Raw genomic sequence first — 15,147 nt, 5'->3', positions numbered from 1 at the left:
ACCTCAATCTGCATGTTTGTCTGATTAAGCAATTGCACGAATGAGGAAGTGTCCAGGTGTTCCTAATAAAGTGCCTGGGTGGGGGGTGGGGGGTGGGGACACGTGTCTATCAGCATTACCAGTGTTACAGCTGACACGGCAAATGGCGTATAAAGTAATCTAAGATTAATAATAAACAGATGATATCCAGTGTCAGTGATGGTTCTTGTTAAAAGTTTTTGCTAACTTTCAGAGAAGAGTAAAGAGAGACGCTGACGATTATAACGTCTTGTTTGGCGGCTAAAACGTTTCATATCGTCGGACATGTGCCACGTATAACAAGTGGGATTTCTTGGAAATAAGACGCTTTCAGATCTAGGTCAACTAGCAGTGTAAATTCAAAGCACACAGAAGAAAAGTCTAATTAGCGGAGAGCAGGATTGCTTTGGGAAACGTGTCTCCTGCTGGCCCGGCACCGAGGACGAGGAACAGCTGGAGTTCATTAGAGCAGAAATAAAGGCTTTTTAACTTACAACACGTGATCGGATTCCTCGCTGCAGGTACTTTTCCCACGGACCTCTCGACACATAAAACACGGCAACTTTTTCACAATTTCACGACGTATAACAAAGATATCAGCCGTGCTGACGCTGCAGGAGAAAAGAACACCGTGAAGCTCTGCGTCTCTGTGAAAACACTAGTGTTTATACTTTAATTAACTGGATTAGTTAGGATTATCTCGTCTCGCGTCTTGTTACAGAGATCCGTGGCTTAACAAGAGTTCAAATTCTGTCTCTCGACCAATCAGAAGTCTGAGTTATGACATGTATTTGTAATAAAGGCATTTTTATGTGTCATGTGCTATCTGGCCTACCTGAAGCCTGTGATTGGCTACTCATGAGTAAATATGCCCCTCCCACACAGAGCACACGGTCAGTTTTGCTTCTTGGCTGAGGTACAATATAGTCAGGACTGGAACCTGCCCATGAAATACTGATGCCGTGTTTTATAGCCGTATTCACACAAGCAGTGAGGTTTCCAGTAGCCGTTGATTTAGATGATTAATATTACTGGTTTCCATAGTGATAACGTTTATCAGTAGGTGCATCTAGCGTTCTAATTCACAACATATCAGTATCCTTGAAACCTTCTGCAGACAGATTTGGCGTTTGTGTTTACAATTATTGTCTTCACTCCCATTGGTAGTCTCTGCATGGAGCCATCGTGTCACTCCAGCTCCGGAATATCTCATTTTTTACACATTTTACAAATTTCCAACAAAGTCTTTTATATACAAACAGGTTTTATAACCGATTATGTAAGAATTTATCTAAGAATCTGTGTGTCTGAGTTTGTTGATTTCAAGTGTGATGAAAGTGATTTCTGGCTTGATGTAGCGGAGGCTCCTGGAGGTGATGAGAATTTGGTGAAAGACCAGATGGTGTGTTTGTGTTCGTCAGAGCTGAAGTGTTTTACGGTGTGTGTGACGCGTGAGATCGTGGCATCGTCCAACAAAACACGGCTAGAATAATGAGCCCAGCTCCGGGGCATAAATCACACACACACACACACACACACACACACACACACACACACACACACACACACACACACACACACACAGTGTTGTATAAAGTATTAGAAAGCAATACTTGAGTAAAAGTACAAGTATCGTACTAGAAAAAGACTTTGGTAGAAGTGAAAGTTACCTTTTAGAATATTACTCAAGTAAAAGTCTTAAAGTATCTGATATTTACTGTACTTAAGTATCAAAAGTCATTTTCTGATATTTAATGTACTTAAGTATTTAAAGTAAAAAGTAAAATTTCAGTGATTTTCAGTAGACATAAGAGACACTTCATCCGGTAGGAAGAATCTTTCATGCCAATGTACAGAAACATTTCTGGCAAATACGGCGACGGTTGTATAACGTTATCTTCTTCACCCTGTTCACCGAGTTCACCACTATCATCTTGGTGGTCGTCTACGACAGGGGTGGCCACATGTGGCTCTTTGCCCGGTTTCATGCGGCTCTTACGTTCATATCAAAGTTTGTATTTGTGTCTTTTTATCTTGAGTTCAATACGGTATTTTCGTCAAACGTGCATGTGAGTGGGATGAAAATACCTCAAAGTTTCCCAGTAGGAGCAAGATCACTTTAGTAAACAATTTGTGTCAAGATCGCTGTCAAAATGGCAGGGAAAAAAAAAGGAGATGTTCATGTGTGCCCATGTGTATGATGCGACTCTTTGCGGTAACACTGTAAAAAATATGGCTCTTGGTCTCTGAGTGGTTGGACACCCCTGGTCTACGATAACTGGAGGTCCTCCAATGGCGGTTTCAGTTGTGCTTCCGCCTCCTTTTGGCAACATTACGCTGAAATAGAGCGTGTGGAGCTGCGTAATGCAATCCAGGAGCAGTGATTCACCAAACCTCCCTTATTGCAGTCGCACACATTCATTCATTCATTCATTCATTTTCTACCTCTTATCCGATCTACCTCGGGTCACGGTGAGCCTGTGCCTATCTCAGGCGTCATCAGGCATCAAGGCAGGATACACCCTGGACGGAGTGCCAACCCATCGCAGGGGACACACACACACTCTCATTCACTCACGCAATCACACACTACGGACATTTTTCCAGAGATGCCAATCAACCTACCATGCATGTCTTTGGACCGGGGGAGGAAACCGGAGTACCCGGAGGAAACCCCCGAGGCACGGGGAGAACATGCAAACTCCACACACACAAGGCGGAGGCGGGAATCGAACCCCCAACCCTGGAGGTGTGAGGCGAACGTGCTAACCACTAAGCCACCGGTCGCATACATTTCTTCTGATTTTATTTTGTAGTAACGAGTAACGAAGATGCTTAGTGGAAATATAACGGAGTAAAAGTGTACATTTTATCTAGGAAATGTAGTGGAGTAAAAGTGAAAGTTGACATAAATACGTGACAGATACGTGAAATTTCTACTTAAGTACAGTGTACTCCGTTACATGACAACACTGCACACACACACACACACACACATACAAACCATATACAGTACAAGCATTGAGTGTAATGTAAGAAATGTCACTTCTTGTAGTTTTTGGCATCTTTCTACGTACATGCACTCACACACACGTGTAAGCTTTTATGTGGACGGCCCCTAAACAGTCACGATTTATAAAGTATATTTTGCTACGTTCTACTTCTCGTGTTGACGTGTTTGTGTTCTATTCAAGGATGACCTTTTACAGTAAATGTCCTTTGGCAATCTTCAAGCCCTCAAAAGGTCACAATATGCAAATGAGCCTTATAACCAAGCAGACTGTATTATTTAATCATGATCGTCTTGACGGTTAATTATGAGCCTTGCGGTTACAGTGTAGTGCGACGTGCGGTTCCGGCCGGAGGAGTCGCGCCGTGGTGTGTGCAAATCACAGCGGAGATGAGATCCACGAATCGCACTGTTCAGCACAGATGAAGCCAAACCACAGCGAGCCGTGTAACACTCAACCCTGCGAGTTCGTCTGGATCGTAGGAGAGTGGACGGAGGTGAGAGGAGAGACGAAATAAATAAAAAGGATAAATAAATACACCCCAAAACCAATCCTGCTGCAGTACCTTCGGATTGTACCACAGTAAAAAAGGATCTTTCGGTGAAGTCATTCCTTCATCGGTGTGGATGGACGATTCCAATTCGTCTTCAGTTTAGTAGCAGACACCTGAAGGTTTTGCACTACAATCAACTGGGATTTGTAGCTAGTTTTCAAGCTGGGGAAAATGCAGCTCTAAAGAATGATGCTACCACCACCATGCTGCACCCACACTAGGAACGGTGTACATTTGGTGGTGTGTTTGGCCTTTTCTCGTGCACCAAACATTCATTCATTCATCTTCTACCGTTTATCCGAACTACTCAGGTCACGGGGAGCCTGTGCCTGTCTCAGGCGTCATCGGGCATCAAGGCAGGATACACCCTGGACAGAGTGCCAACCCATCGCAGGGCACACACACTCATTCACACACTAGGGACAATTTTTCCAGAAATGCCAATCAACCTACCATGCATGTCTTTGGACCGGGGGAGGAAACCGGAGTACCCGGAGGAAACCCCTGAGGCACGGGGAGAACATGCAAACTCCACACACACAAGGTGGAGGCGGGAATCGAACCCCGACCCTGGAGGTGTGAGGCGAACATGCTAACCACTAAGCCACCGTGCCCCCTAGCACCAAACATTATTATTAATATAATTATTATACCTTTCAGGATTAATTTCAACACATTTTGACACAAGGTTTGGATGATTTAGTTGAGCTTGGATGTATTTTGGGTAAGAAATGGGTTCCATCTAGCTGCCCTGCCTTTAAGTAAAGACATAGCCCACAGATTTTCAATTAAATTTAAACAGGGTTCCCAAACCCGGGTCAAATGGGAGGGTCGCGTCAGGAAGAGCATCTGTCGCAAAAACTGTGCCAAATCTAATATGCGGATCACGTGATCTGCTCTGGCGACCACGAACAGGGAGCAGCCGGGGGGTTGGGACCAAAGCTTGACAAAGTCAGTAAGCTCAAACAAGCTTCAAGTGGGTTTATGTGTCAGCCCCTGTGTATCGGGGTAAACGTAAATAGCAAAAAAGATCTAAACCCAAGAATCAAGCGAGTTTCTGGGCAAAAAGTGAAGACAGGGGGGTTTTATAAAATGACAGGAAATGTCTAAACACTTAGATGCTAATTAGATGTATGCTAATTAAAACAATTTAGATGTATATAAGTAAATAAGTTCCATATTGTTAGTTCCCTGTAATAACATTATTAACCTTACGCCATACGAGACGTTAAGATTAGATCCGATCGCAGATGTTTTTGATACTTCATCAAGTTTTATACGGACCTACGTGTGATCCTTATACCTTCATCGCTCGCCTGAAGACTCACTCAGCTCTAGACTCACTCAGCTCTAGACTCACTCAGCTCTAGACTTCATTATGAGCCATGTTCCTTGCGGTTACAGTGTAGTGTGACGTGCGGTTCCGGCCGGAGGAGTCGCGCCGTGGTGTGTGTGAATCGCAGCGGAGACGAGATCCACGAATCGCACTGCTCTGCACAGAGCAAACCGAACCACAGCGAGCCGTGTAACACTCAACCCTGCGAGTTCGTCTGGATCACAGGAGACTGGGAGGAGGTAAGAAAAAATAAATAGGGACCTACGATGAGGTACAGTCAGTAAATGTAGGTAAATAGGTGTAGTGTAGCACAGCACTAATGTTGTTGTTGTTGTTGTTGTTGTTTTTTTCCCAGTGCTCTGTGACATGCGGTCAAGGCTACCAGAGGAGGCGGGTCTCCTGCAGCGAAATGCATTCTGGGAATGAGAATTATGAATACAGCCACCAGGGGTCACCCAGCTGCCCAGGGACGCCTCCCGAGAGCTACAGAGCATGCAGACTCCCTGCCTGCCCTTTAAGCCACAGCTGGAGAGTGGGCATCTGGGGACCTGTGAGTGCTTTAACCTCCTTCTAATACCCAGTTATTGCTGATCAGATCGACTGCTGCACAAGTGATGTATATTAATAAAGAAAAGAAGAAGCTCAATAGCTGTGTGGAATTCTAGTTGATTTGTTTTTGTTTTCAAAGCCTTCTTTCAGATGGTGAGACTTGTACAAACCTTTTGTTGGATTCTACACTATGTTGTGTGTTATTTTCCCTGGTGCTTTATTTCACTTAGAACAAATGTTTGGACCTTTTGTAAAGACAGGTCTTTATAGAGCCTTAAAATGAATCTACTATTTCATCTTATTTATAGTTTCCTCTCGGTCTGCGTCTCGTGTTTCTTGCTGATGTGTTCATGATGTGTTTGTGTGTTGTGTATGATGTGTTTGTGTGTTGTGTATGATGTGTTTGTGTGTGTTGTGTATGATGTGTTTGTGTGTTGTGTATGATGTGTTTGTGTGTTGTGTATGATGTGTTTGTGTGTTGTGTATGATGTGTTTGTGTGTCTTGTATATCTTGTGTTTGTATGTTGTGTTTGTGTTGTGTATGCTGTGTTTGTTTCTTGTGTATGTTGTGTTTGTGTGTCTTGTGTATGTTGTGTTTGTGTGTCTTGTGTATGCTGTGTTTGTGTGTCTTGTGTATGTTGTGTTTGTATATGCTGTGTTTGTGTCTCGTGGTTGTGTCTCGTTGTTGTGTGTCTCGTGGTTGTGTCTCGTTGTTGTGTGTCTCATGGTTGTGTGTCACCTGATTGTGTCTTGTTGTTGTGTGTCTTGTTGTTGTGTGTCTCGTTGTTGTATGCCTCATGTGTTTGTGTGTTGTGTATGCTGTGTTTGTGTATTGTGTATGCTGCGTTTGTGTGTTGTGTATGCTGCGTTTGTGTGTTGTGTATGCTGCGTTTGTGTGTTGTGTGTGCTGCGTTTGTGTGTTGTGTATGCTGCGTTTGTGTGTTGTGTATGCTGCGTTTGTGTGTCTTGTGTATGCTGTGTTTGTGTTGTGTTTGTGTGTCTTGTGTATGTTGCGTTTGTGTGTTCTCATGTGTCATCTGTGTGTGTCTCATGGATGTGTCTCGTTGTTGTGTGTCTCGCGGTTGTGTGTCACATGTTTGTGTCTCGTTGTTGTGTGTCTCGTGGTTGTGTCTTGTTGTTGTGTGTCACGTGGTTGTATGCCTCATGTGTTTGTGTGTGTGTGTGTGTGTGTGTGTGTGTGTGTGTGTGTGTGTGTGTGTGTATACAGTGTTCAGTGAGCTGTGCTGATGGCTGGATGGAGCGCATGGTTCAGTGTTATTCAGAAGAAGGCGAGCTCAGTGCTGAGTGTGACTCCAGCTCCAAGCCGGAAGGTCGGAGGTCCTGCAGCAACCCGGAGTGTGAGTGTAAAACACACCAACGATCAGATCTGTAGCATTATAATCATCTGTATTATAAAGCACAATAACTCAGTTAAAAAACTGTATCTCTCTCTCTCACTCTCTCACTCTCTCTCTCTCTCTCTCTCTCTCTCTCACAGGTAAATTGCCATTCAGCTGTAGGGATGTACAGATGAAGAGCGGTGTTGTTGTTGATGGAGAGCAGCTTCTCAGTGTGCAGGGCAAAGCACGTAATGTGAGACTAGATCACCACACACTCGCCTCACACTCAGTTACTTTACATCCCAGCTCGCTCACCCAACCCCCCCCTGCCCTCTCTCTAGATCTACTGTTCAGAGATGCATACGGAAAGTCCGAAAGAATACATCACTCTCACGACCGGAGAGAGCGAGAACTTCTCTGAGGTTTTTGCATACAGGTAAAATCTGGATACTCTAATTTTGATGAGAAAGAACAGATAATACATTCAAATACATTCAAAGCTGTTATAAGTGCAAGTAGATGTATATTTACAGTATGTATATGTAATAATAGCTTCTATAGATAATGTATGTATAAAATGAGTGATTTGAGTTTCGTTTCATTTAAGTTTCTTGTCCAATTTGTTATCCAGGCTGATGGATCCCACGCAGTGTCCATCAAATCTGATCCACAGAGAGGAGTGCCAGTGCCGGAGAGACTACACAGCCGCCGGCCTGTCCGCTTTCACCCGGGTTCGACTGGACCTGAGCAAGATGACCATCATCAGTGAGACGCACACACACACAAGCTGCATGCCTCAAACATAATCAGTAAAGAAGCTGACCACAGCACACACCACATGAGTTACCCAGCAATTACGTTTATTATTGTTTATGAATTAAAGACGGGGGCACGGTGGCTTAGTGGTTAACACAATCGCCTCACACCTCCAGGGTTGGGGTTTGATTCCCGCCTCCGTCTTGTGTTTGTGGAGTTTGAATGTTCTCCTCGTGCCTCGGGGGTTTCCTCCGGGTACTCTGGTTTCCTCCCCCGGTCCAAAGACATGCATGGTAGGTTGATTGGCATCTCTGGAAAATTGTCCGTAGTGTGTGATTGTGTGAGTGAATGAGAGTGTGTGTGCCCTGCGATGGGTTGGCACTCCGTCCAGGGTGTATCCTGCCTTGATGCCCGATGACGCCTGAGATAGGCACAGGCTCCCCGTGACCCGAGGTAGTTCGGATAAGCGGTAGAAGATGAATGAATGAATTAAAGACCTCATACACGTGATACTTTTTATCCGTTTACGGTTACGTGCATTGTTGTGGAATGCCGGTGAGTCAGTTAATGTTATCACTTGCATAAAAGCAGTTATAAACAGTCTCAAATGGCGACTCCAGTCTCAGTAATTCCTCGTACCACTGAGCTCTAGTGATATTTATTCTATTACAGCACTCATCAAAGTGTTTTATTCCTAAATTATTACCATACACAATCCAATACTTCAGTATTAGAATTATTTATACAACCCTACAGCAGCTGATTGTGTCCCGAAGGTTCATTTCTTTCACCATGTGAGCTGGACTAGAAGTGCAGTATTATTCTCCGACAGCTGTATCTGCTTTCGTCCAACACTGACAGATCACACACACACACACACACACACACACACACACACACAAACACACACAGCTGAGCTGGAAATCTGTGCAGCACAAACCACATCTGGAGGAAAGAGCACGTCTGAACTTCTTTACCCTCCAAAAAAATGTGAAACCTCTCGCTGTGCCTCGTTCCACAGTCTGGTTCGATGACTTTTCAGAGTTGTAAAGCAGAAATGTGACAGATGCCTATTGGATCCAGTCTAATGGACTTGAGTGATAGCTTTGCCATCAACACAGCATTAACATGCTGGAGCATTTAGGGAGAGCGTTTTAGCTTCTGCAACACACATGACAACACACATCGGTGTACATCTTTTTAAGAAATGGTACAAATCCAAAACATCTCCCTGAGGGACAACCATGGCGGAAGTTCCTTCTAGCACGTGCGTCATAGCCCCGAAGTTACGAGGTGAAATAGATCTTAGCGGACCCTCTCGTCACTCCCCGTGAGTTCGGATGGCTGAGAGAGGAACGTGCTGTGAAAGAAAAACATATGGCTCGTGTTCCACGAAAGAAACAGGAAATAACAGAGATTATAGAAAGGCCGTGTTGAGCAGCACTGCCGCTGGCCTCAGGTATTGCAGCTATTTTATAGACACGTGCTATCGGAAATGCTGAGAATTTCAAACCGTGAGTCTTTACGTTCATTTCCTGGAAATTTCTAAATAACCTAGGATATTATAAATTTAATAGATTATATTAATAGACTGTCTGTAGTGTGTGATTGTGTGAGTGAATGAGAGTGTGTGTGTGTGCCCTGTGATGGGTTGGCACTCCGTCCAGGGTGTATCCTGCCTTGATGCCCGATGACGCTCCCCGTGACCCGAGGTAGTTTGGATAAGCGGTAGAAAATGAGTGAGTGAGTGAGTGAGTTAATAAAATAGACTTAATATAGATGTGAAGACAGTTCTGTTCTAACAAACACCAGTGGATTCCCTAAAATAACTACCATGATGAAGGTACCAGGGCTTACTGGAGACTCCTATGAGAGATTTAGTAGAGAGATCCCATTAGACGATAGTAGAACAGTGATCTTCTGGGAACAACCGTGTGGTAGAGCTGTTCTTTTGAACATAACCATAATGGTGGTACTGATTTCTTGTGGAGATGACCATGAGGTAGTACTGTGTTCTTTAGGAGTTGACCATGAGGTAGTACTGTGTTCTTTAGGAGATGACCATGCGATAGTACTGTGTTCTTTGGGAGAGGACCATGAGGTAGTACTGTGTTCTTTGGGAGATGACCATGAGGTAGTACTGTGTTCTTTGGGAGATGACCATGAGGTAGTACTGTGCTCTTTGGGAGATGACCATGAGAAAGTACTGTGTTCTTGTGGAGATGACCATGAGGTAGTACTGTGTTCTTGTGGAGATGACTATGAGGTAGTACTGTGTTCTTTGGGAGATGACCATGAGGTAGTACTGTGCTCTTTGGGAGATGACCATGAGATAGTACTGTGTTCTTTGGGAGAGGACCATATGGTAGTACTGTGTTCTTGTGGAGATGACCATGAGGTAGTACTGTGTTCTTGTGGAGATGACTATGAGGTAGTACTGTGTTCTTTGGGAGATGACCATGAGGTAGTACTGTGTTCTTGTGGAGATGACCATGAGGTAGTACTGTGTTCTTTGGGAGATGACCATGAGGTAGTACTGTGTTCTTGTGGAGATGACTATGAGGTAGTACTGTGTTCTTTGGGAGATTACCATGAGGTAGTACTGTGTTCTTGTGGAGATGACCATGAGGTAGTACTGTGTTCTTTGGGAGAGGACCATGAGGTAGTACTGTGTTCTTTAAGAGATGGCCATGAGGTAGTACTGTGTTCTTTAGAAGATGACTATGAGGTAATACTGTGTTCTTTGGGAGATGACTATGAGGTAGTACTGTGTTCTTTGGGAGATGACTATGAGGTAGTACTGTGTTATTCTGGAGATGACTATGAGGTTGTACTGTGTTCTTTGGGAGATGACCATGAGGTAGTACTGTGTTCTTTGGGAGATGTCCATGAGGTTGTACTGTGTTCTTTGTAGTATGTAGTAAGTATGTTCCTAACCCTAGGTCTTTGGGAGATAATCATGATTGCAAGGGCTAAGTAATGGTAGTTGCATGGTTTTTTTGAACAATACCAGGATAGAATCATGGAGAACCCATAGCATAAAACTTAATTATAGATGATGATGGAAAGGCTGTTTATTGTTGTTATTGTTGTTGGTAGAAACACATTTTTTTAGATACTCCCATGATGTTCTACCCATTTAAACGTTCATTATAACTTCAATTCTTTCTTCTCACCAAAAAAAAAACTATTCAGGGTTTTAGGAGCGTAATAAAAACCTGACACAAAAAAGAACCTTGTGTTAGGAAGTATGTTCCTAACCCTAGGTCTTTGGGAGATAATCATGATGGTAGTACCGTGTTTTTTGGAGATAACCATGATGGTATTATTGTGTTCTTTTCGAGATAACCATGACAGTAATACCATGGTCATTTGTTAACAATCTAGAATTTTTGGATACAACCATGATGGGAGAACCATCTTACTACCATTTGCTATGTTTTCTCGGTACAACCTCAGTGGTGGTGGTATCATTGTAGAGCCATGACTGTGGTAATTACCATGAGAGTTTACTATATTGTAGAACCTTGGCCTTTTGGAAATAAATGAAAGTATACCTAAGCCATTTAGACACAACCATGATGGGAGTACCATGACTTTTGGAACACTTCTATGATGGTAGTACCATGACCAGTGATACTGCACTAATGGGGCAGTGCTGGCTCAGGCTGGTTAAGGCTCTGGGTTGTTGATCAGAGGATCGGGGTTCAAGGCCCAGCACAGCCAAGCTGCCACTGCTGGGCCCTTGAGCAAGGCCCTCAACCCTCTCTGCTTCAGAGGCGCTGTATCATAGCACTCTGACCCCAACCTCCTCAGTTGGGGTATGTGAAGAAAAGAATTCCACTGTGCTGTAATGTATATGTGACGATAATAATAAAAGGCTTCAAGGCTGCAGTAATGGTAGTTGCATGTTTTTTTTTGAACAATACCAGGATAGAATCATGGAGAACCCATAGCATAAACCTTAATTATAGATGATGATGAAAGGCTGTTTATTGTTGTTATTGTTGTTGGTAGAAACACATTTTTTTTAGATACTCCCATGATGTTCTACCCATTTAAACGTTCATTCTAACTTCAACTCTTTCTTCTCACCAAAAAAAAACTATTCAGGAGAGTTTTAGGAGCGTAATAAAAACCTGACGCAAAAAAGAACCTTGTGTGTGGAGTGTATGTATTCCCACCATGTGACCTAGCCTGGCATCTGGAGAGGTTAATGACACTAATCATCTCCTCAGCAGAGGACTTGTTTGGAAAGTGGGGTCATGAGTGAATCCAGAATAAACATTGTGGTTAATTACAGCTCTGTCTAATGTCAACGAGCAGGCAGACGTAGCGCCCTAAGATTAGCATTAAAAAAACCTAGCCTGCCCTGCTGCGCTAACCTTTGCCTGTGCTTGCCCAGGATTCAGTTAGGTCCAAGAGTGAAGGGGTTAATGGTTTCAAGATCGCAGGTTCGCACTTGCTAAAAAGCTCAAGATTACAAGGCAAGGACTCAATTGGTTCAAATTGCCCTCGTATAATCTTTCGCTTATGTATCACTTATCCTCATTATGCCATAGGTGGCAACCTCAGGGAGGAAAAGTGGTCAGATTTGGGACTGTTTACAATCAAAGAGCTCAAAAAATAACTTAGCTCCAAACTTAATGTTATAAATACAACATATACAGCAACTAAGCCACACACACTGTCTAATTCTGGATCTTCTGTTTCTGTTTGGGTTTTTTTAGCCACAGATTGGAAGTACTCGTACACTCGAGAAGGTCATAAGGTTCCTTTCGCCACAGCAGGAGACTGTTACAGCGCCGCTCGCTGTCCACAGGTGGGAACGACTTCTTTGGATAATTAGGCATCCTGGGAATGGACTAGCAAATCTTGATCAAGGCCGAGTTGGCTTGTAGTGAATAAAACACATGTGGGTGGAATTGACTGGTACAGAAAAAGACAGGGATATTTAAAGAAGCTAGTAGGAAACGAGAAATGTATAGAGTTTAAGTGAGTGTATTTGTGCGTGCATCTTTTTGCTGGTCCTCAACTTTTCAGTGTTTCTTCTGTACTGTATTTTTATCTTTGTGTTCTTTCCATCTCGTCGCCACGTCCCGTTCAAACTGTAAAAAATATCCGTGGAATTTAAGTTCTTTTAGTTGTATTTGTTACAAGCAATAAATACTCGTGAATATCCTGTTTATTTATTTATTTATTTATTTATTTATTTATTTATTTATTTATTTATTTATTAGTCACTCGGTCTTTGTCAGCCAGCAGGGGGCACCGTAAGAATGTAGGATTTATAAAACCACCATAGTGAAGTTTGTGGGCTGATTCTACAAGTATTCACCCCCTGAAACCTGGCACATCTACCTTTGGATGCGTTTATAGCTCGGATATTTCTCTATTAGCATTACACATCTGGATGCGAGATTGAGATTGAGACCATCGGAGAAACAACTTTGGTTCTATAGTTAAATTATATAATTCTGTTTCCTATAGAGCCTGTTTGTGGAACCTTAAACGTGCTGAATGCATTTCTGTTCTTGATCTTCAGGGCCGTTTCAGCCTCAACCTCACAGGAACAGGTTTCCAAGTGGCTAAGAGTACCCAGTGGATTTCCCAAGGGAACTACGCTGTGGCAGACATCCACAGGTCCCAGGTACCCTGCAAGCATGTCAACGATCCATTAATCTAATCTTTTTTCTGACCCTAGTCGATCCTCAGCCTAGAACCTTCTCTCAGATTCTTTCATCTTGATTCCTTAACTCTCCTGTTATGACATCTCTTGACAAACCTTATGAAGCCCTTCCTTCCCTGAGCACACGTCTTCTATTACTCCAAACACTCACAGCCTTATTACCCCCCCCCCCCCCCCCAATCTTCTGGAGCCTCGAGTGCACAGCCAGAGAGCATTATTGAGCAGCTGCCGTAAGAAGACCACCGATTCTTGTGTTTCTAATTGAAATCGGTCAGGGGCACCTTTTTTGGCAGCGATTGAAAAGGTTTGAAATGAAAAGCACTCCACACGGAGAGGAAAGTGGACAGAAAATCAGTTGTTGAAAGTCGAGAACCCTGCTGATCGGATCATTGTGCTGTCGAGAGCCTGCTTTTTTTTCTGGTCTGATGCTATTTCCTGGACTTAATGCCTCTCATTGTTATTGATTTATGCCATAGAGCTTTTGAGTTGATGCCACTTAGTACAACAGAAAGAAGCGCGTAAATAGAAATAATTTCGAATTACTTTTGAATAACTTTAGTAATGTGGGATAATCTTTCATTTTTTATGTTTAATGTGAATTGTTAATGCAGCTTTTGCAAGTACACGTTGTGACGTGCAGTTCTTGTCTTGTTTCACAGGATGGCAGTAGAGTGACAGGAACGTGCGGTGGCTACTGTGGCAAATGCGCTCCGTCCTCCAGTTCAGGTCTTCTCATCCATCTTGCATGAACCCCAACCTTCTTACAAGTCCGGACTTTCTTCCTTCTTAGAACTACGCACGTCCTGGTGGCAAATTAAAGGGGGAAAAAAACAAACCTTAATTGTCTTAATGGCACAAGAACAGTGGTACAGATCACAGTGGTCAAAGTTTCTGGATTTTTTTTTTTATTGTAGAGATGAACACTCTTCTTCCAGAATACATTCCCTTACCTCTGATGTCCTGATGAAGGCGATGGAGATCTGAATTGGTTTCAGTTCATTTGAGATCTGATCTGATCTGAAGTCAAGGCAATTGGTATTAATTGTATCCCCGTTTATTGAAATCTCGTGCACTGTGAATGGGGGCGGAGACATCCTGTAAGTGACCACGCCCACTGGGTACAAATATCTTCTGATAGGCTAAGTGAGAAGAGCTTTGTATTGATTTGCAGTGGTGCAAAATGATTACTAAATGCCCCCCTCACCATCCTCCATTCTCAAACAACAGCATAACTACCATAGCCACCATTTTGTTTTCTTTTAATTTGACACCAGTTTGTCACATATGCCTCCTTTTTCACATCTTTTCCCCCCCCTCGTCGTATTTCCACGGCTGATCTGTTTCTTCAGGACGTTCTCGTCTCCTCGGGTTCTCCTCTCAGGGTGGTGCTAAAGACATAAAAGTCATCGAAGAACATCCTTCACCATCCCCCTGACTTCCTGCTGTATGTGTGTAAATATCAGCTGGTGTATGTAATGTACAGAACGTTGTAGAATTATTTATTTTATAATCCACATTTATTTTTATACAGTTATTTAAAACGCTAACAAAGCCATGTGTGAATTGTTGCTTGTTCCTGACGCAGATTGTTGGTTCCTTGTACAGTCACGACATAATGCCGTACATCAGTGTACGTATTATAGTTATAGAGTTTGGGGTTTTGTAATAAGTGTCGTTTTTTTTTTTTTTTTTTTTTTTTTTTTTTTTTTTTTAAACCATTTTATTCAACCAGCAGCTGGAAATGTACTTACAAACTGCATCTTCATCTCTGTGCCGTATTCAGGAGCATCAGTTCAGGAAGTCGGGTTTTAGCTCAGTTCGGTCGTTTGTTGAAGACCACGAGCTTACAAGCAGAATAGATTTCTTGACATGAAGAGCAGGTTTTTACACAGCAA

General features: G+C 43.0%; 1 protein-coding gene across 1 annotated transcript in view; it reads left to right on the top strand.

Annotated features, from left to right (window-relative positions):
- The window catches only part of LOC132838120 (A disintegrin and metalloproteinase with thrombospondin motifs 9-like), a 56,535-nt gene extending 41,647 nt beyond the window's left edge, over positions 1-14,888 (top strand). Inside the window, exons 30-38 of the mRNA XM_060858285.1 lie at positions 4,987-5,157; positions 5,274-5,468; positions 6,696-6,825; positions 6,966-7,060; positions 7,149-7,243; positions 7,439-7,572; positions 12,294-12,385; positions 13,109-13,213; positions 13,912-14,888. Coding sequence (XP_060714268.1) covers positions 4,987-5,157; positions 5,274-5,468; positions 6,696-6,825; positions 6,966-7,060; positions 7,149-7,243; positions 7,439-7,572; positions 12,294-12,385; positions 13,109-13,213; positions 13,912-14,001 — 1,107 coding nt within the window. The 3' untranslated portion in view covers positions 14,002-14,888. The remainder of the gene's footprint in view (positions 1-4,986; positions 5,158-5,273; positions 5,469-6,695; positions 6,826-6,965; positions 7,061-7,148; positions 7,244-7,438; positions 7,573-12,293; positions 12,386-13,108; positions 13,214-13,911) is intronic.
- Positions 14,889-15,147: the final 259 nt, after the last annotated feature.

Source organism: Tachysurus vachellii, chromosome 22 (genome assembly GCF_030014155.1).
Source record: "Tachysurus vachellii isolate PV-2020 chromosome 22, HZAU_Pvac_v1, whole genome shotgun sequence".
Lineage (NCBI taxonomy): Eukaryota > Metazoa > Chordata > Actinopteri > Siluriformes > Bagridae > Tachysurus > Tachysurus vachellii.
Note: the sequence above shows the minus strand (reverse complement) of the source record. Positions and strands in the feature narration are given on the sequence as shown.